General features: G+C 35.5%; 1 protein-coding gene across 2 annotated transcripts; it reads right to left on the reverse strand.

The window, feature by feature from the left end:
- Positions 1-4,932: 4,932 nt before the first annotated feature.
- Positions 4,933-22,166, reverse strand: TYRP1 (tyrosinase related protein 1). 2 transcript variants are annotated; one of them, XM_090274102.1, is made up of 8 exons: positions 22,004-22,166; positions 21,109-21,561; positions 19,739-20,061; positions 17,031-17,235; positions 11,487-11,654; positions 9,264-9,443; positions 6,128-6,274; positions 4,933-5,322 (listed from the first exon to the last, which is right to left on the reverse strand). In XM_090274102.1, exons 2-8 carry the CDS (start codon positions 21,491-21,493, stop codon positions 5,117-5,119), a joined length of 1,614 nt encoding a protein of 537 aa, XP_090130228.1. In that variant the 5' UTR covers positions 21,494-21,561; positions 22,004-22,166; the 3' UTR covers positions 4,933-5,116. The 2 variants fall into 2 exon arrangements, with proteins under 2 accessions (XP_090130228.1, XP_090130227.1); XM_090274101.1 differs by having other exon boundaries at positions 21,873-22,166.
- Positions 22,167-23,199: the final 1,033 nt, after the last annotated feature.

Below are 23,199 nucleotides of genomic sequence, written 5' to 3' on the forward strand. Positions count from 1 at the left end.
TATGGGAGAAAAAATTAAGAATAAACTTCTACTTAGTGACCTAACTTTTGAAATGAATCATTCTTTACAAGATTTTCACAAGAGTCACTCTCTTCTTTAAAATCTTCTTTCCAAAGTAAAGGTTTGTGAAGAACTGCAAAGGCCCCTGGCCCTGGTCCTCTCCACACACAACTCACACTTCTCAGATGCCATCATTTTCAGCTCTTAAGTTGATTCTTCTGATTTTGCCTCCTCATCTCTAAATCGTATGTCTAAACTTCTATTTCTTATCTTTAAAAAAATTAGAAGTAGTTTATTTTAACATTCTGTTGTGGATAATGGGGACTTGACTTTTATCACAGTCCTTTATAGTTAAGTTTTCCATAAGTTTCCTCATCCTCTAGGTTTCAGCTTAATTTTCACTTCTTTAGCTAATTTTCTGTAGTCACCTGTCTAGATTAGATACTTTCCAACATATAACACATCTGTCCAGGAGGTATCCAGTCATGTAATGTGAGAAATAGAGACATTTATTGGAGAATATATGAGATGCAAGAAACATTATACGTAGGACAATGACACCTCAGTCCTCTTCAGAGTAGGCACCTTGGGACCTCATATAGTTCTCCCAATCTCCATCAGCTGCCCCATTCGTATTTTCCTGAATCTCATAAATGGTCTGAAATCTCTTCTCTTTCAAAAGTGATTTTAGTTTTGGGAAAAGCCAGAAGTTACAGGGCGTCAAATCTGGGCTGTGGTGGGACTGAGTCACTTGCATGATTAGATCTTTCACAAAAAAACACTACATGAGACATGATGCATGAGCCGGCACATTGTCGTGATGAAGCTTCCAATCACCAAGTGCCCATAGATGTGGCCCTCTGAATCATCTGAATAGTTTCTGTGGAGAAATGTTCAAGCTTAATGCAAAATCTGTTGCAGATTCATTACTCTAGTCATTCAGTCATTTTTAAAATGATGGCCACACAGTACACATGCTCACTCAACAGTGTCTATCACCCTCACTTACAGTACAATATAGTGAAGTCATCATTACTCATGCATATGCATCCCAGTTCACTCTTCTTGGCTGCCAGGTTACATTGATGTTCGCAAACCATTCTCATCATGTTAACAATGGCTGGAATTTTATAGACAAACTGTGTGTGTGTGTGTGTGTGTGTGTGTGTGTGTGTGTGTGTGTGTATGTGTATATGAAAAGTCCACTGTGTTTCTTTCATACTGCTGCAATTAAGTGTCTTGATTGCCTGTTTATTTGTTGTGGCAATCTCCAAGTTTCCATGATCCCAAATTCATTCTCTTCAATTTTATTCAGGAAAATAACCAATCAACCAGCAGAGACAATACTCCTTCAGTGTTTTATATTCCTTTGCCTATCTGTGATACACTTCTAATAAGACATAGGCAGAATCTTGGGAGGATATTTATTTCTGAATAAAAGGAAATTTTCTGCATGGCATTGATATAAACCTGGAGATGTAACAGCCATTTTTACAACCCTGACAGTATAAATAAAAAAGGTAAAACCCACACACTTTAGTGGTGGTGGAGAAAAGGTAGAAAGAGACTGAGTCCTTGAAGGCATCATTTTGCTGCATTACCTACCTAGGATTCTCTCTCTCCCTTTCAAACTTTCTGGTTTGTGAGAAACTAATGCATCTTCAGTAGAGTACATTGTTCTTGTCATCCATTCTCATTTGTTACCAAGCTCTCTGCAGCCAGGAGCCTGTGAAATAAATGCATTTGTCCTTATAGCATTACATCAGGCTTTCTTAACCTCAGCTTTGACTTTCTGGGTTGGATAATTTTCGAGGGGAGGGTGGGCTGTTTAGTGCACTGTGAGAATTTTAGCAGCACCCATGGCTTCTACCCACTAGATGCCAGTAGCAGCCCCACCTTCCAGATTCTCCTGGGGGTTGATTGTTCTCATCTGAGAACCACCATGCCAGATGACAGGGCTCAGTGCTCAGGATACAGTGGTCAGTAAATATTGACTCTACTACCAAAATTATTAATTAGTTGGATGTGGAGATTGAGAGAGGTAGTAGAATTCAAAGGTGACTCCCAAGTTTTTCTTTTGGGCTAGTAGTATCATTTTATCACTTAAAATATAAAGAGATATGTTCCAGTTTATCAACATTCCCCTTAAACTGTGGCCTTAAAGTGAATAACTACTCCACATGTGACTCGAACACTACAGATTTTCATTTCTGTTTTAGTGAAACACAATACATTAGCATTTGCACAGTTTATTTTCCCTCTTTATCAGTCTCATAGCAGTTTTCCCCATTATTGGTCTCATTGCACTATTGGTTTAAATTCAACTTGGAATCCATTAAAACTACATGGTTATCTTGTAAAGAATTCTGCTAATCCCCATTTTCCTCTACCCTTTAATTTTGCAGTTGTGATTTTGAAGTATAAATTTTTGCATTTTTCTTTTTAAACTTTACTTCTTTCTTATCAGGCTCTGTTTTTAATATATTTAATTTTTTTCCTGGTTCACATTAGCTCTCTCTGTCCAACATGATGTTCCATTGGCTCGTTGATTGATAACATTTTTGACTAGGAAATGGTAAAGGACAAAATATGTGAAATTATTGGATATTCAGGGACTTAGCTCAGAACAAATGTCTTATAACCAAATCTTGGAACAGTTATTTTAATAGCCCAAATCTTCTTTTTGCCTGCATTCAGTTTTAAAGATTACATGAAACTGTGAATGGGCACTGTCTCTGAAATTTGCTTCTAGGAATGGAAGACAAACTATAACTTCAAAGGGACACAAAAGGAATAGCTTTTCATATTTGACTGTACAGGAAGGTGCGTTCAGGCATTTTTACTCACTGTTTAGACTACCAAGCTTAGCTCACTTGTGGCACTGGCATGCACTGGATGCCTTTGCGAGAGGGAAGAATGGGTTTAAGTGGTGTGGAATGCGCTTTCCAGTGAGCACTTAATAACTGCATTTACTGGGTTTTATAAGAGAACTGGAGGACTGAGAACAGTGGGGAACATCCAAGATTGCAAATGAGTTTTATATGTAATGGATAATGTAGCATGTTATAGAAAAAGTAATGGCCATCTAATCAAGACAGAACTATAAAATAAATGAAAAAAGGCCTTAAATTAAAGAAAAATGAAGCAACACATTTAGGGAGAAATTATCAAAATTACATTTGTAAGATAATGGGTGTAGCTTTCTCTCATAGTTAGGATTTCTTAGAATTAATGTTTATGTTTTGAGACAGTTCCTCCTTCTTAACTAGTCTCTTAGCCTCTGCTTTTACTGTTAATCAACATTATTTACAAATATCACCACCACCATTCGCTTTATAGAACATACTTTAATTGTGACTCACCACTATGCCCTCTTACTTATAAAATGAATTCTAAATTTCTTAGGGTTGCATATTGGACACTGATTTTATTCCTAATTTATTTTTCTCCTCTCCTGCATGAAAACTGCACTCTAAACACAGTGACCTGTTTCATATTTTTAAATGTTTCATGCTCCTTCAAACTTCTGTGACTTTGCTGATGCTGTCACTCCTGCATGGAATGCTCTTCTCTAATCTTATATTTGGTAAATCTACTGGCATTCCTTCAGGTCCAAGTCAAATGTGACATTCTCAGTTTTATATTTCTGCCTTTCCCTCCCCCAAATCACCGTTACCCTGAACTGTGTTTGAAACCTAGGATGTGCTTAATAAATGTTTATGAAATGGCTAATTGGTAAGTTACTCCAATTCACTTCAAAAATATGAAATGAGGGACTTAGTTTCATTGATGCTTGCATAGAAAAAAATCTTACATTATACAGTAATTTACCTGAAAAGCTATGAGTATGTAAATCAAAAATGTATTCAAAGAGAACAAATTGAGAAATGCTGTTTGAAAATTTAAAAATGTTATTTGCATTCTATTTTATTAACACATTTTGTCTATCTTGTATACATAACCTTAAGATCGCTTAATTCAGGGAAAACCAGTAACCAGGCAGGAATACATAACTTTAATCTTTCTTTGTTTATTGAGTTGGGAGTATCAGACTAGCCATTTTCTATAGCTTATGATTATTATTGTTATTTTTTTAAACCAATTTTAATTAAAATCGTTCACTGTGACTAGCCTATAGTGTTCTTCATTGCGAATATGGTTTCAGTAGCAGAAGATAAAAAGAGAGAGAAATATTTTATGACAGAAAAATAATGACATTCTTGCAAAATTTCTTTAAAAAGACCAGTGAAATAATATTTTAATATTTTATTTGAAAATATGGAAGTGTGGTAAGTGAAGAGAGAATGCTACGAGAGTTAAACACAATTAACTGAATGCTAGTTGTAGGCACTCCGATGCACATTCTGCGCCTCTATGCCTTCGTGGGGATCTGTAAGATGCTACAGAGGAATTGAGAGGTGTAATGTACGGGTGTGTAGTTCCTTTTTCAGCAATTGAGAGGTAGGAGAACACAATGGAAACAGGCCATATCAATTATCTCTTAAACAAAGTGAAGCTTTTATCACTCTAAAGTGTAACAAAGATTGTGATTTTTGTTGTGGCCTTGAACCTTAGACTAAATAATATATGCTAATGCCCAAAGGGGAAGACCAGTTTGAAGAAGTTAATTGGGAATCCCATTTATAATTCCACATAAATTATTTTAACTAATAAATGTGGCTTGCATTGTATATGATGGTCAGTGTCAGTGAATGGAAATGTGTTTACATTTTAACATTGTAGAAATGTAAAATACTCATGTATTTTAATCAGCGATTTTCTATCAATCATGATTTTTCTTTACACATAAACAAAGCAAAAGCAGCCTATTTACATTGTCATATAAGTAATCATTAAAACTTGTGTAATATCTTGACACTTTCTGCTTAAATGTCATGGAGTTAGTGCAACAAGCAATGAAAACAGAGCCTATTGAAAAGATTGTGTCTCTTCCCAGCTCTGGAAAGTCCTGACATTTGGAGCTTTAATTCCAATGCATGCATACATAAAGAAGAAAGTAACAGAATGAAAGAAAATACAATTAGTAATTCAACCTATTATTTTCAGCCAGGGTTTTTTTGTAATACCAATGTATAAGAGACTAGGTCTTTTACAGTTAGACCATAGACTGATTAGGATTATGGATTTTTTCATATTCTTCAGCATAGTGTTGATACTGGTCACTGAGGAGAGGCTGATGTGCTTCATCCATGTTGTTCCTGGCACGAATCAGGCAGGCAGCACCCACAAAAATGACTGCAACCAGTAGTAAAGCAGCAACTACTGCTATAGTAATCATCTCAGAAACACTAAAATTCCGACCTATTTTAAAAATAAAACAAGAGTAAAGAATAAATCCTATAATAGTTACCATCAACAAGTGGATACCCTAAATTTAGTCACTTTACAGCAATCATAGCACTTGACATCCTGAAGGCACTTCCTATTTCTCTTAATGAGCAGACTCTGTTGGGATAGTTATTATCACTCTCATTCTATATGAGAAATGACAGCTCAGAGTCTAAGTCACTTGCCCAAAGTCATTTGGTTAGTAGGTAGTAGAGTATGTTTTGGAGCCCAGGTCTTTCAGAAGCCAAATCCTGTGTTCTTCAACTCTACCCTACTGCCTTTCTTGAGAAAGAAATTTAAAAATAAGCAAGAATGTCTTGAATTTCAAAATATCACAAAAAGCAGCTTGGAGCATCTCATGTCATTATCTATTTATTATTATTATTATTTTAGGATAGATAAACAAAGGCACATTATACTGTAGAAAATTTAGGGACCTAAGCTCAAAAATCATTTTCTCTTACTAAAAATGTGAGAAAAGGCTTTTTGCTCTCTCAAAGCCTTGTCTTCTCTATTTGTAAATTTAGGATTATGATATTTATCACAGAGGGATGTAAAGATTAAATGAGATAGTGTGCTATTTAATCAGCTCAATACCAGGTCAGAGTAGGCTCACAACAAGTGTTAAGTTTACTCTCTGTCCCCAAATAAAAATCCAAATGAAAGTTTCTAAATGCAAGTGGAAAATATAAACCTCAGTAATACTCTGATTATATACTTTAAAGGGAATGAATCTGCTTTTGGAAACTCACAGCAAAAATACATTTTTGGTACTCACGTGGCCATTGAATTTCATAAGTATATCCCAGGTTGTCTGGAGCAGTAACGAACATTTCTGTGTTGGTGATTGGAGGCCAGAATGGCACCATATTGTATTGTCTATTATGTCCAATAGGGGCATTTTTCAGTGGAAATGTGGATATATCTAAAATATGCCAAAAATCATTTTTAATATTAATATATTATTATGTTCTGAAGTTGTCTCGAAATATTCAAAGATAACATTAAAACATTCTTTTATATTTTACACTAAAGAAAGATATAAGCATAAAACAGACTTCAAATGCTCTGAGTACAGCACTAACATATTATTCAATGAAAAAGAAAGTTTTCAAAAGCAGGAATGTTTTAGTGTTTTATTCTCTTTGATGATCATTAATTGTTTTACTTTTAAATTACAGAAACTAATTTGAATAAAATTCATTTAACTTATTTTTCAAAACTAAAGAAAAGACGGACCAATAGTTTGCTGTAGCATCACCTATGATTTAAATAAGAGAGATAATTTCTAATGGAGTTTTCTCCTTGACTGAGAATATGTCTCTTTACTATTTTTCATTTTTTCTGTTTACTTTCAGAGAAATTAATATTAACTTGTTCCTCAGGTTTTACTCTGTTAGAAAAAATAAATAAATAAAACACTTAAACATTTTAGTTAAGGCCCTGGAATCCTACTTGCTTCCTGCTACCTCTCCTGTTTCCACAATAGTTTCTCCCCTGATCCATTATTTTGCTGTCTGTCCACGATTTCAATTGTCCGCCATCAACTGTGGTCTGAAAATATTAAATGGGAAATTCCAGAAATAAAAAATTTAGAAGTTTTCAATTTTGCTCAGTTCTGAGTAGCATGATGAAATCTTTTACCCTCTTGCTCTTCCCTACCTGGGAAATGAATCATCCTTTTGTCTTGCATATCCACTTTGTATATGCTGCCTCCTTGTAAGTCACTTAGTAGACTATCAGATCACATCCAAGGTATTGCACTGCTTGTGTTCATGTAGCTCCTATTTTCTCAGTAATTGCCCCAAAGCCATTCATATAACTTTTATTAAAGTATATTATTGTAATTGTTCTATATTATAACTAGTTATTGTGAACCTATTACTGTGTGTAATTTATTAATTAAATTTTACCATAGGTATGTACCTATAGGAAAAAGTATAGTGCATACAATTATAGGGTTCAGTACTATCCATAGTTTCTAACATCCACTGGGGGTTTTGGAACACATCCCCTGTAGATAATGGGGGATGAATCCATTTAAATACAAGTCACAGGTGTTTATATCATTAGTGAGTTTTTGTCATCAGGCACAAAAGTACTGAAATGTTCTTTGTGGCAAAAAATGTTCTTCCTTGTTGTTGTTCTATATGTTGGTGCAATTAAATGGAATGATAAAAACTAGAGTTGGAATTGGGCTTGGGCACTACATTAGTGGAAGTATATTTAGAAGGGCTGGAATATGTGAAAAAGTTAATGAAGTATCAGCTTTTGTTTGTAAGATATATATTACCTGGACAGTCAGTGTTCCCATGATGCACAGGAGAGTATTTTAGAATCTAGTTTGAAGAACAATTGATTATAGGAATGGCAGGTATTATTTATATTTTTGTCACTTTAAATTTACTATGGATTAATGCTAATTAAGTATTTATTTATTAACAGCTGTTGAGCTCTTTGTTCAGGCATGGGGCTATAACATTGAACAGCAGACAAAATCCCTGTCCTCAAGGAACTCACATTTTGGTGTATTGCTGTTAATTATTTATTAAAATTAGACATTAAAGTTAATAATTTAGTTTTTTAAACTTGCCATTTCACCTTTACTGAATCCTGACTTGATCAGCCTCAACCCAGTTCAGCTTTAGCTATGTGGTAAAGTTATGTCCATTAAAATGAATGGAGAAATAATAGTAAAAATAACAATAGCGATTGAATTATAATGTAACCTCTCTATGCAAGACCCTTCAATGGCTCCCCAGATCTCTTAGTGTGAAATGCAAGGTGTTATCCCTCTAACCTTATTATCTCCCTCCATTCTCTCCCCACTCTTCACTCTGCTTCAGCCTCTGTGGGCTCCTTTGTTCCTTTGCCTTGCGAGGATTTTCCATATATTTACACAATATTCCTTATCCTCTTTTCTCATCTGATATGCCACCTAACATGCTGTTTATTTATTTACACATGTTTACTGCCATTTCCACTAATAGATAAAGTTCCAGGAGAAAGTATTTTTGTGTGTTTTTTATGCTACTGTATTTCCAATACCTAGAATGCTGGTTAGGAAATAGTAGGTGTGTATGTCTATTATATACACACACACTCACAGGAGAATAAGGGACTGGCTGAATTGGATAGATAAATGAATAGATAGCTAATCTCTAATATTATGTTTATGTGCATGATGAAGTAAAGGCACAAAAGCCAAACTTAAGATATAAAATATAAAATATTTTAAAATATAAAATGTGTGGTGTTTTAACCAGAAAAACAACATTCTTTGTTTGAAAAGTAATGCAAAAAAAGAAGAAAGAAAAAAACACAAGAAAAAAAAATGTGAGCCTCTCATCTGAGAAGTGAAGAAAAAGTAGATTTGTAAATAGTATTTTAAAGAATACATTAAAATGAACTTAACAGATTTTCTATGGTGTGATATATAAACCAACATTAACTTTTCCAGTTGAACAAAATTTTCATTTGTGAGAGTTCATAAAGTAATACAATCAAAACTGTGGATTATGAGTATAATATTTTTTGTCTTTTGGGGTATGAAAGAAGACGTGTGTAAAGGTTTCCCATTCATATTAAAAATCTGTAATTTACAAACAATGAGAATCTTCATTGGAAGGTATGAGGAAGAAAAGCTTGGGAAACAGTGAAAATGAGAAGGGATTACCTGCTAAGTTTCATTGAATGCTAACAAATATCATCATATAATAACAGTTCTGAAAGATTCCTTGTCTACATTTCTAAGTGCCCTGGAATATTTGGAGATGGCTATATACTATAGCTATTTTATCCTTATTTTGAAATACAGTCTGTGTGTGTCAAGTGCTTAGCCTGAAGTGATGATTTTGCCATCGGAACAATCTTGTTTTTGCTGAGCCTGCAAAAAGCACATGACAGTGTCTCACCGGCATTATATCTCCTCAGCCATTCATCAAAGACAGCATCAGTGAAAGAATGCAGGAGGACAAAAATAGGATCATTTGGAGATAAATGGGTTTGTCCCCCTGATCCATTGAGGAATAGATGAGCCAAATTGTGAAGGCTTCGAACAGCAGGGTCATACTTTCCTGTGGGGTCACTGTAACCTAGATATAAAAATAAGTGAGGACAGTAAAAATCATTACAAGTATCTTTTGCAAGTCAATACCAGTGACTATACTGGGGGACAATTTTTCCTAAGCTTGTCAGGACAATTGTTGCCTTAATATAATAGCATTGTTTCTCTGTACCTATGGTTGGTGACATCTACTTCCTATACCCAGAGCTAGGTTAGTTTTAAGCTAGTGGCATGGAATTCTAAATGTAGCCTCCAGGTTAAAAATAATGACCTGCAAAGGATATCAGTCAAACTATGGAGAACACTCTATTTCAACAAGGCAATCGTTGTTCCACAAGATTGTGGAAATCCCCAGCTTCTACTAAAAGCTGCTGACATGATTGGGAGACCACTCTGACTGTCCTGGAACTTAAATTGCCAAATGTTACTTTAGTTGCCTCTGTTATTCTCTTTGAGTGACAGTCAGCATATTTATTTCTGGATAGTTATTTTTGTGGAGGAGTTTTAATTTCTCAGAGCTTTCTTACACCTCTGTACTACTTTTAAACATCTGGAAAGCCTGCTGTCAAGACATTTACAGAACTTTTGCTATATATATTTCCATATTATATAATCATATATATATAAATTTTACATATATCATATACCCCCATATTACAAATAATATAGGTATATTATATGGCTCATATTTCCCATATATATTCCCATATTATATATATCATGTATATATATATTAGAAGATGAGAATAGATCACAAATAAAAATAAAGGTCTATGATGTGGGATGGAGTTAGTTATATGTGTGTCTGTTTGGCTTGAAGGACCAGAGGTGGGAGATCAGGGAAAGATTATTAAAATTAGAATTTAAAATATATTATCTTACTTGTGTTATTATACTCATTTATTCTTTTTCATATCCATGCTCCATTATTTTTTGATTAAAAAAGTTTAAAGATTGCCTGTAATATACATCACATGTGGGTAGGTGCTAGTCTTTTTATATATCTGTTGAGAAATCAGTGTATTTTGTCTTTTAATCAAGCATCAATTATACATAATCTGCACATTCTAATAGAATACCATACTTATAACCTTGGTTTATATATACAAATTTAGTCAAAATATAGTGAATATTTATTGAATTGTCTCCAAATAAATGATTCATATACAGTTATTAAAATTAACATAAAGAGAGAAGAGTGACATATAATTTTGATAATAAAAGGGGAGAGAATTGAAAATAATTATCAGACTTATACATTAAATATCTCAGATTATGGGAACAAAGAAATCAATTCTTTTTTTTTTTTTGCATGTGTGTAGGGGTGTGTCTAACATGTGCAATGCTATATTTAAGGTAAATTTTGGCAATAAATTATAACAAAGTTAAAAGTTTTTCTATTCTTTTAAAACTTCAAGTATATATCAAGCATGATTTAGAGGTTTCAATATTTAATATATAAAGACAATAAACAGAAAATTCGGATTTGAATCTGTGCTGTGTTACTAACTAGCTGAATATCTTGAGAAATTAATTGCACTTATTTGGACCTCAGTTTCCTCAGCTTTAAAATACTTTGAATTAAATAAGGAAAACCGACTAAATATCACTAGATGTGAAATTGAATTTTTATGGACCTTAAAAACATTACAGGATAATATAGACCTAAATAAACATATGCCCAAACCAGGCTTTATTGAATGTTAATCAATCATTTGGATTTTTTTTGTGTTAAATATTGTTTGCCTATACTAGAATTTTATCATTATACATAGAGTCGCAAGCCACCTACCAGAAATTAGAGTTTAAATTCTTTTAAGTATATAAGAGATTGGAGAATAATTTCCAAGAGTTTCTTTTATGATTGTGAGAGTTTTGCGGTCTGAGACTTTTCTTTGAGGAAATTATTTTCTGAAATGACATTGTGTCTACATCATAATGCGCAGTACCACTTAGATAAACTCATTGGATCAATATAGCATTTGACGATTTTTCAAAGAGATCTGAATTTGAATAGTTCAATTTACTGTGATAAGTAGATCAATTCAAAGCACTGATTTTGTTTACTTGCCTTCCACTGTGTTTCGGAAACTGTTCGAAGAATTGGAATAAAAAGGAGGTGTGTCAAATACAGCAACTTCCAAGCACAGAGCAACATCCTCTGGTTTAGGAAGACGTTGCACCATTGGTCTGGCCACATTTCCGGCTGGATTTCTTCTAATCGGCCTGTCCTCAGTGCCTGGGAAAATGATGGGTGTGCAAACAGTTATAGAATGTTTAGAGACCTTATCATTGCTCTTTGCAACTTTATATATAGCATGGTCACTGAATGATAGGAGGTTCTTGGCAGAAGAGAAAAATTTTTTTAAATGCCTTTTAGTGGCATTAAAGTGAGAAAATTAAGTTATCATGCCAACTTCTCTGAGAAGTGATCACAATAAGAGATAGAGGTTTTAATATTTGTTAAAGCAACATTGGCTTTTTTCATAAGAATGTATTAAAATGAACATTCCATGGAAAAATTGAATTTTACCAAAATAACTTCATAAACCTAAATTCTACACTGGAGTTTTATAATTGAATGCTATCTATTTCAGGCCTTCAGAGAAATAAAGAAAAAGAATCTTCATTTTCAATTGACATATGTTTCCACAGGTAATGTCAGAAACAACTGAAGTTTTTGAAGGGCAGTGAGACTAACAGGTAGACAGTGATGCTAGGGATAATAGGATAGATGCCTTTTAAGGGAGAGAGGGAGATACCTTTTCCAGTTGGGTGGATCCAGAAAGTTCCTTGAAGAACTGAGGAGAATTTCCATATGTGAAATAGGAGAGATTTAGGCAGAGATAAGAGCAAAAGGTGATAAGCTTTCTTCTATGTATAATATAAGCCCCATGAGAGCAAGAACTCTATCTGTTATTGCTACCAGTATATCCCCCAGTTTTGGTGCAGTGCCTGGCATAAACTGTTGCTAAACAATTATTTGGTATATGTTGTTATGTGGGCTAGATCATGTTGGTTGTACAAAGAGGGCTTGTTTGGGGGTTAGCTTGCCTGGGGTGTGTGGCATTGTAAGATTGTATTGAATGGTGGGAAAGATGGGAATCCAGACCAAGAACCATAGTGTGAATAAATCAAAAGGCAAGATGGGGACTTCCAGCCAAGATGGAGGCCTACACTGACATGCTCCATCTCCTTCCACAACTAAGAAGGAATACAACTACCACAAAATCAGAAATAACCAGAAGTTTCAGAAAAATAAAGCTACATGGAAGTCCAATGTATGAAGTTATAAACAAGTGGTGCTCATCCTGATGGATAGAAGGGGCAAAGCCAGGGCGGAGAGGTCAAGCTATGCTGGCAGTGGCAGCTTCAGTGATGACAGCGAGACGGTGGTAAGCACAGACACCTGTATTTAAGGGGAAGTGAGAAGCACCTGGGGAGCACCCCTGGCTGCAGACCAAACCCACCAGTTTCCGATTCCAACGTGAGGGAAGGCAGACCCCCATTGCCTCAGACTGTGAGAGCCAGAGGGCATGGGGATGAAGGAGGAGGCTCCCAGTCTCTCAGAGAAAAGTAAATGGCAGGAATCCATCTTGGACCCTCACCCCCACACAAGGTGCCACAGTGTGGTGAGAAGGGTGGCTCAGTAGTGTCAAGTGCATGGGGCACCACCCCTATAGCGTAGGAGGTGTGACAGCCCCACCGAGGAAGCAAAGGTAAACACAAAACTGTCAGGATGGCACAGATCATGATAGAGATCGCAGGGACACAGATGATCAGACAGAAAATGTCTAATCTAACGAAGCAGCAGACAGGAAATCTTTCTGAGGCACAGTTCAGAGTTTTGGTTATAAGAATGCTTACAGACCTAACAGCAGATCTTAAGCAAGATGGGGAAGGAATGAAGGGTAGTCCTGCTGAAATGAATGAAAACACATACGAAACTAGTGGTGAGGGAAAGAAAACCAGGGATCAAATCAAGAAATTGGAACATAAGGAAGGAACAGTCAACCAGTGCAGAAAGAGGAAATGAAAAATGACAAAAATGAGGAAAGGCTCAGAAATCTATGGGATAGCTATAAGTGGACCAACATCTGAATCATAGGGTTGCCAGAAGGTGAAGAAGAAGAACTAGGAATGGAAAAATTATATGAAAATATAATGAAGCTGAACTTCCCTAACTTGGGGAAAGGAAACAAACTTACAGGTCCAGGAAGCACAAAGGGTTCCAAAAAAACTGGACCCAAGACTCATTATAGTCAAAATGTCAAAAATTAAAGATAAATAGAGAATCTTAAAAGCAGCAAGAGAGAAGAAGAGAGTTACGTAAAAAGGGGTCCCAATAAGACTGTCAGTTGATTTCTCAAAAGAAACTCTGCAGGCAAGAAGGGACTGGCAAGAAATATTCAAAGTAATGAAAAGCAAAAACCTACAACCACAAATACTCTATCCAGCGAAGCTGTCATTCAGAATAGAAGGGCAAAGCAAGTGCTTCCAGGACAAAGTAAAACTGAAGGAGTTCATCAGATCCAAACCACTGTTATATGAGATGTTAGAGACACTGGTATAGGAGAAAGAGGATCAAAACTGTGAACATTAAAATGAAAACTGTATCACAACAACCAACAACAGAAGCTAGGGAACTGAAACAAAGGCAAACTAAGTAGGCAACAAGAGTGGGAAAAGAATTGTAGGTGTGGGGAACATTTTGGGGAGAGGTCAGTGGGGAGGTGGAAGGGAGAAAGAGGGGGAAATGGTACAGGAATTAAGAAGCATAGCAGGGGGGAGTGGAGTAGACAGGAAGATGTTGAGAACAACTATATGCACAACCAATGGGCATGGACTAAGGTGGGGGGAACTGGAGGGAGAGGGTCACTGGGTGGAAGGGAATAAAGGGAAAAGAGATTGGGTCACTGTAACAGCATAATCAATAAATCATATTAAAAAAATTCCTCAACCAAAAAAAATAAAAAGGCAAGATGGGAACATTATATTTAAGTCAGAAAGTGGGAAGAAGCCTTAGGTAGGTGGAAGGGGAGGAGTTTGGTTAGGAGCATTTTGCATTAGTCTGTCTCACTGGTCCCCAGAGAGGAGTGTTCATGCCTTAGAGGGGAGAGATCATATTTTAACATCTACTCATTTTCATTTTACCTCATTCATAAAAATTCTAATTGTAGGCTTTATAACTGTTATAATGATTAGTACCTGATGAGTTAGCATAACTAACTTTATATAATATAAAAACAAAACTTATGCCTATATTGAGACTGAAAAGTACATGTCCATTTTTTAGTTATACATTATCTTTAAAACTTTCAGATTGTACTAGCTAAACTATCAATTCAAGCTGATATTTTGGAGCTTACTGCTCAGGGAGCTATCAATACATCCTAAGAAAACAGTATTGACCACATGGGTTTCAAAAACATTATATCCTAGTTTTCCCTCATGGAGTTTCATAATGCAGAATTCTGATAGAAATGAAACTAGTTAAACCAATTTAATTTTAACCTAGCAATTTTAAAATCTGTACACATTCAAACTTGATATGTAAATTAAGAGTGAATTACTTCTGCCATTGCACCTATTTTTTATTTTTTAATTTAAAACAATTTTAGATTACAGTTGACAATCAATATTATATTAGTTTCAGGTGTACAGCATAGTGGTTAAAAACTTATATGACTTACAAGGTGATCTTCCCGTTAAATCTCATACCCATCAGACACTATTCATAGTTATTACACTGTGTTTGGCTATATTTCTTATGCTGTACCTTACACCCCCTTTCCATTGCAACTATTAACATCCTATGGATTAGAGTCTTGTAGAATTTCTATGCAGGAATGAAAGAAAAGTTCCAAGTTCTGAAGGAGAAAAGTAGATTTGAGAAATAGTGTGAAAAAAGAACAATCAAAGAATATATTTTAGTAGCTGAAAGAATGTTAGGGGTCAGTAATTCGGTCTTAATTTACATACCAAATTTGGTGTAATAAAGGACTATTGTAGAGACACTGTGCAATGAGCATATGAAGACACAGGTATGGAAAATCTAAGGACAGTCTGACTGAAAGATGTACATCTATGGGTGTCCTGTAAAAGATGGTCAGTGAACCACAGGACTGCGAGTTTCATTCAGGAGAAAAGGTAGAATGAGAAAAGACTTGCTATGAGAATTAAGTAAGATATCCCTTCAAAGCATTTAATACCATATCAAGCACAATGTGTTTGATAAAATGTTAGTTTCCTTAATTTCTTTCACTGACCCAATAAATATTAAGTTATTGATATCTTGAACTAAGGCAAGGGGTAATCATAAATTTTGTTTCACCTAAAATACATTCAATTTTTCAGGAAACTATGTGTCAGAGTTATGTGTTATATTAAATGACAAGAAAAATTGTGATAAAAAATTTCCTCCTATGCTGTAATTTTATTTACTCATTTAAATTGTGCTGTATTTTGTTATTCAGTCAACAGGGTGATTGGAAAATGTCTGGAAAATTTCCAGGACAAAATATAATAGCCTGGTCAGAGAGAGATGAACATTTTGGTACCTACAGAGATCTTGATCCTAAATTTCATTTCCCTACCACAAGACGCAAACACTTATTACATATGCCAAAAAAACAAACAAACATTTATTATAATTGTTAAGCTTCTATGGAAGAAAATTTTGTACCACTTCTTTTTTTCTTAAATACAGCTAAATAATCTTCTAATGGGGAAAATCCACTCATTTATTTTGTTTCATTTAGACTATCTTCTCTTTGATTTTAGAAAATTACTTAATAATTGATGATCTAAAGAATACATAGAGAATAAATCTTATGAATATAATAATAGGATAAATTCCCATAATTCTAGTTTCTATATGGAAGAACAAAAGTTAAAAATAGCCAGAAATGCCTAAAGAGGAAAAGTAAGATGGAATAGGGATACTCTAATAATTAAGCACAGGGAAAGATAATAATAAGATCAAAGGAAGAGAATAGAAAGCTCAGGATCAGATCCACATGTTACAGAAATGACATATGGCTGAGGTAGTGTCCAGACCACTGGAAAAAGGATGCTAGGACAATTGGTTAAACATTCTTTATATCACCTTTTGATTTTTAACCCTGTTAAAAATTAACATCATAATTAACATCATAATAACATTATAATAATGTAATTATTGGTATACAAATATTAATTATTATTATATATATTTTTTACTCCTGGGGCACTTCCAAGTCTTTCTGCATATTTCAGATTTCCTAGGGAAACATTTTTTGTGAAATTCCAACACAAGACACATGATCACTAAGCAGTGCTGAGTGTACTAAGATGATTAATTTATACAGTTAGACCTTTCCAAAGTAAGAAAGTGAGCAATTCACTTACCAAATTGCTCAAGAAGAGCAATGTAGAAATGTAAGACACCTCCCCGACCCTGTGCACCTTATCAATTGCCTTGAAATCTTAGTTCTATAAATATTTGCACATTGATTCTTTGTAATAAAAGTAGATTTAGTCTGAAGTCCTTAGTAGAATGAAGGGCCTTCAGACAGCACATTTAATTCTCTATCTAATAGGGAATTCTGAATCCTAGATGTCATTTGGAACTTACTGTTGCAAAGGGTTCCTAGGGTATCATAATCTTCCAAGGATTCGCAGACCATTCGCCATTGAGAAAAGACCGAGTTCGGGCTTATTAGACTGGTATCAAAGTTGCTTCTCGATCCCATCAAGTCATCAGTGCAGATGTCACAGACGTTTCTTCCGGTTGCAAAATTCCAGTAAGGAAGGGAGAAAGAAGGATTCTGCAACATTTCCTAGATCACAGAAACTCTGTTACCCTTCTCTGATTTTGTTAAAACCTTCCCTTTTTGCTTGGCTGCTCCCTGGCCATCTTTTTCTGTTAGTTCTTTTCAGCCACCCAGGAGCCAGCTAGTGTGTCAGTGGTATCTGAGGGCCTGGAGGACTTAACTACCTTATTAGCAAAGCTTCTAATTTATTGTACTTCAAGGAGTGACTTTAGGCGCTAGAGGGACTTAAACTGACTCATTATACAGAAATTCCTGTAAATGACTTTATTTTAGGGGGCAGAGGAAAAGTCTTCCTTTTCTTTATTAGACAGGTAATTTTATTTATATTGATTATATACCAAAAATTATGAATAATAACCTCCACTCCCTGACATTTCCCCCTCCTTCCACTTCCCTGCCTCTAATCCAGGCACGGCCAACTCTTGGTCTGGAGCCAGATCCAGCCTTGAAATATGTTAAGTAGAGCAGTACTTTTGGTTTTGTTTCTGTTTTTTAGTTTAACTTAAATAAGTTTAGGGATTTAGATTTTGGTTTGGCCACAGGCTACACAGGCTCTTTCAAACTTACCTTAACTGTCTGGGCACTAAGGATATTTTACTTAGAGACCTCTGCTTCAGAATCTGAACTAGGAAGAGTTAGGCTTATGCCTGAAACTCATACCTACAGGAAACGCTAAAAGAAGCAGAATATTTCCTTGTGTAATCTGCTCTTTAGAACAGAAACCCAGCTTCCATTTAGAGCTGATCTCAACAGTTTTAAAAATGCTGGGCTCAAGATCACATGCATGCTTTTTATTGGATTCCTTAAAAACATATATTTATTGTACTTGTTATTTCTCATTCCTTTTGGTCTTTGGGGAGTTATATTTAAAGTGCTGGATTTAAATGTAGGTATTGCCATTGTTTTTATTCCACTTCGCGCGCATTTGATATATTACTACTTTTTCACTTTAAATGCTTTCTAGGAAGCATTTCTTTGTCTTTGTTGTTTTAGAGGGCCAAAAGCTTTCCAAGGCATCTCTAGTTATTGATCTCCAGGGATTTAAAGTCCTCATTTAGAAGCTATTGTTCTGGTTCACGACTATTAGTGACAGCTTCCAAGGGATTATTGAGTCAGTTTGTGGTTCAGCAACTGACATTTGGGAGCTCGAGCATATTCATGTGGCATTTCAATGGTGCCTTACATATAGATTGTAATTTGTTGGACCCTTGTGCTGTTGGGCTTTAAAAATGTAAGTAGTCATAGAGGTTGAAGTTTACACAGGCAAAAGTGAAACTTTTAGATACTTTTCATCTGCCCCTTCATTTTGGTGTGCTCATGGAAAAATGACTTGAAGTCATGAAGATCTGGAGTTGATTATGAATGAAAGATTTATCTACTAATAATCTACTAAATGTCTTACTTGTAATCAAGTTATAAAATATGAAGTGCAGAGAATCAAATGAATTCATTTAATCACTCTCAAACTGCATATGGATAGACTACTTTCATACAAATATGTTATTCTGTATTTTAGGGGATTAATTTTCTCTCTTCTAACCATTTATTTTCTTTGAATAATGCTGGGCACAAGCATGCTACAAATTCATAAAATTCACCTTTCTGCCGTCAGATATATTTTTAAGTTAAGTTTTAGACTTTAACTTGGGGGGAGGGATTGATTGCTATTATTTCACATAGAAAATTGGATCAATTTGTGGATTTCCTAGATCTAATAACTTAATGAGATCTAATCATTTAACTTTTCATTTTAAAATTTCTTAAGAAATGGCTATTAGTCAAAGAAACAATAATAAACTCTTTGTTAACAGATAATTTAAGGTGTTATGAGCTTATCTGCTTAAAACTAAGCAGGAAATAAATGTGTTTAGGTTGAAGTTCACTTTACACCAAAGTTTCTTAAGTACAAATAATATCTAACTGATGGGATGTTTTCAATAGATTCCTTCTGTAAGCCTCAAAGTGGTTAGGGGGCATGAGAAAAAAATGGTGTTTAATGAAAATATTACAATATAAATGGAAAGAAACATTTCATATTATTTATACCCTATACTACATTAGAATTGTGCACTGGTATAATGTGTTATATATTTGGGATCTGGAAGACTGACAAGTTCATATATACTTGCTTCATCCAAACCAGTAAGGGGCATTGATTTACATTTGGGAAGAAAGCCGTATCAAATGAGATTCTTTTGTTCCAAACTCTATGACTCATTGTAATTACAGAGCTGTAGAACATGTCCAATGCTTTCATTTATACCTACAAAGGTCTCATTTGGCTTCATCATTATCAAGATTATTTTCTTTTCACTTCAAAAAGATCAAGATTGGTTAATAAATACACAAATGGTACAGGGAGAAACTTAGAACATCTAAGACAGATTAATAACTTGAAATTACTTTATCATCACATGTTTTGTTCATTTGGAACACAACGAATCAAATGAGTTACAAACAAGGCATCTTGTAGGTAAAGGACCTGAAAATTGAAATGTTTCATACATACCTGCATGTCTTTCTCCAACTGCAGTAGGTGGTACCTGTGCCATGTGAGGAAAGCTGGTCCTTCATGGGAGAAATCCACTTCACCAAAGCTTTCCTCTCCTACCCCAAGGAAAGTCTTTTTGACTGAATAATAGTGTGTCCAAACAAAGTAGTTATAAATGGAAATGTTCTCAAATTGTGGTGTGTTGCCATCTGGCCCAAATATTTCTTCTAATCTCCTGGTGGCAATGACAAACTGAGGGTGAGTCGTACGCTTTGCCATATCCAGGGCCTGGACAAAGTATTTCTTTTCTTCTGTACTTAAGTCCAGGATGTTTCTCCTGACTTCAGGGATACAAAATTCAAACATGAAAACCTCTTTTTTTGTGGGGATGAGTAGACAATGAGCATAATAATCTTGTAACACACCATGTTTCATTTACCCATAATGATAATTTGCATATATACTTAAATATTTTTATACTTTTAAAAAATACCCCTTATTATCCCTCCCTCCCTTGCTCCTTGGCTCCCCTCCTTTCCTCTCTCCATCCCTTTCCAACTTAATCTAGAATTCCAGTAGCTTTCTGTAATCTCACTTGTAGACTTTACGATTGTATTCTATTTATTTCTGCTCACTATTGGCATTTTTCTTCAAATTTTCTACCTTTTTTAATATTATAAATCTTGCAAAAACAAGGTATGTGGTATAGCACAGTGGTTAAGACCAGAGAGTCATTCTATGACTGCACCCATTTCACTAAGCCTCAGTTTTTCATTTGTAAAGTGTGTGTAAAGATACCATCTCTTTGCAGAGTAAAGATTAAAGGGTATACATACAAAAAAGAAATTAAACCAGAGCCTGTCTCATAGTAAAAAGAAAATAAACATTCTCTTAAACCTTAGAGACATAGAAAACAGTCATGTTTTGCTGACTGTTACAATTTAATGTTTTATTTGTTGCAATTTAGACTGTAGTCTGAACTCATTGTCTAAAATGGCTAAACTTGATCATCACAGCTGAAAATTCCCTGCTGGGTCAGCAAGGGTATTGGAGCTAGACAAATCTCTACATGAATTCCAGGTTTTCTAAGTACCAGCTATGTGGATTTGTCTTTTCTGAACCACACCCTGAGGAATTACTGAAAGTATAAACATCTAGCACAGTTCCTGGCATACAGTGGTGGTTCGATAACTGTTTTGAAACAAAATATTAGTTAGTGGTCTGTGCTTCGAGCTCATTCCTTTAAGTTAAATAATTGTTTTAATCTCTGTAAGCCTCTTTCCTCAACTGTGAAGAGAGGATTGAGCTGTAGGATTTCTAGGTGTTCTTCTAGCTCAAATGGATTGGGTCTCATGCAGCACTGTCTAACCATTCACATCCCCACCTACCTATGAGAACCCGCTGGTCACAGGCAGTTCCTCTCCATCCAGGACGGCAAGTCCCACAGTTGTGTCCTGAGAAGTTGCCATTGCAGTGGCACGTCCAATTGAAGAACCGTGTGGGCCAGCTCTCCCGATCATCTCGGCCATCGTGTGGGTACTGGGGGCCATGGGGTTGGGAGTCCGCAGTCACTGCCTCGCACCTGCCCCTCCCTGATGAAGAGCCACAGCGGTCAGTCCCAGGCTCTGATGTGGGGGACAGGTCTGGGCAACACACACCATTTCTCAAAGCCTCAATGGTGGCACACTCTCTTGGAAACTGAGCCCAGGCCTGCTGAATAAAAAGCAGGGGCAAGAAGATGTATCCAAGAGAGAGGAGTTTATGAACTTCCATTCTGCTTGAAGTAAGGCTCTGGTTCGGCAGCCCTTTGTGAAGAGATTGAGGGACATAGATAAATCAAGCTGAAAAGGAGAAAGCAAAATGGGATTATGCATTGTGTATGTGTGTGTGTGTGTGTGTGTGTGTGCAGTTATAAATGGCATGATCCCTCTCTAACCCACCTTCAGAATGCTTTTCAAATTTGTAAAATGACAATTCGAGCAATAAAAATAGTAATTTACCTTTAAAAATTTGACATTTATAATATCTACATAATTAAATCACCCGTCTGAGTCATTTAGTTTTATTCACTTTCAATTTCTATTTATAAAAATACTTATCCCAGCTGCCATTTATCAAAAGCATTCATTAGCAGGTCACCACCATTAATTACCTTTAACCATGAAGCTGAAGGAAAAAATGGGAGCAGATTTCCAGCAAGTTAATTTTCATTACTTGAAATCCCCATCCTAACAGAGTTTTGGCTGGAGTCCACCCACTTCCCACAGAGCTTCTCTCCGGTACCTTAAACTCCCGAGGGGATTCTCTGCTGCACCTCTTAGAGTTGAGTGTTTTATATTTGTGAGTCCCCTGATGTCAGAGCTGTTAATTGCATGTGGGTTTCTGCCTGATAACTAATCACAAATCTGCTCACCCCAGCTGGGAGGGGCTGGTGCTCTTCTCCACCCTTTACTAATTCTCTTTCACTTCAGTGAGTTTTTCTGCCCTTTAAGTACTTGGTTAGCACATGATTCCCTTCCTACTGATTTCCTTGTGATGCTTAAAGTTTTAGGAAAAGGCCAGAGGCACTAATTTGGAATACAGCAAACCAGATAATCTAGCGAGCTTTTGTTTGCCTTGTAGCGATTTTATTTTATTTTTGGCGCGCGCGCGCGTGTGTGTGTGTGTCTTTAGAGGATGAGCTGAGAATACTTATTCTTTCTTAGCGATACATGGGCTAGGCTAGTGCTTGTACCTGATGATAGCTTTTGGTTGTGTTTGGTTTTGAAAACAGATGCTGCCATTCTTAAAATTTCTAGAGAAGAATTGTTGTAGGAAAGGCATCAGATATGATTATACCAGGTTACATGACATTGGCTCTCCTGGTGCCTGCTGGTATTGACAGTTGGATACCCCACCCAACTACTTCTACCCCACGGTGGTGGTGCCCAGCTCTGTGGCAGAGTATCAAGATTCACTGCTGCTTCTGTGCTTTAGAAGATGACCACTAAATGGCCTCTCCTACTTTTTCTTCAAGCCATCTTAAGCCAATAGCACTGATTTTAAATTATTTAAATTTCTTGCTAATTGTCATGGCTTTATACAATCTTAACCAATATCTTAAGGTTTTGTATCCATTCAGGGCAAAGTTAATTGTAAAAAATAATGCCTATAAGATGATATTAACATAGTCTTTTTGGTTGTTTTGATTTTTTTTTTTTGGCCCAACTTCTTGCTGCATTGCAGTAGATTGTCATTTTCCTCTCTTGAATAAAGTTAGTAGCAGTATACCAAGGTTGGTTTCTTTGTTTTGACATAGGTTTTAAAATCATGTCTGTTAACATTAGGGGAACTGAGTGAAGCATATGGAAACTGTATTATCCGTGTAACTTTTCTGTATATCTAAAGTTAGCCCAAAATAAAATGTTTATTTAAAAGTTAAAAGCTATTTTAAAAATTAGGTAATTATTCATATATATTTATGCGTGCAGGTATACGTA

The sequence above is a fragment of the Furipterus horrens genome, unplaced genomic scaffold (assembly GCF_987537825.1).
Source record: "Furipterus horrens unplaced genomic scaffold, mFurHor1.1.pri manual_scaffold_4, whole genome shotgun sequence".
In the NCBI taxonomy this organism is placed as follows: Eukaryota; Metazoa; Chordata; class Mammalia; order Chiroptera; family Furipteridae; genus Furipterus; species Furipterus horrens.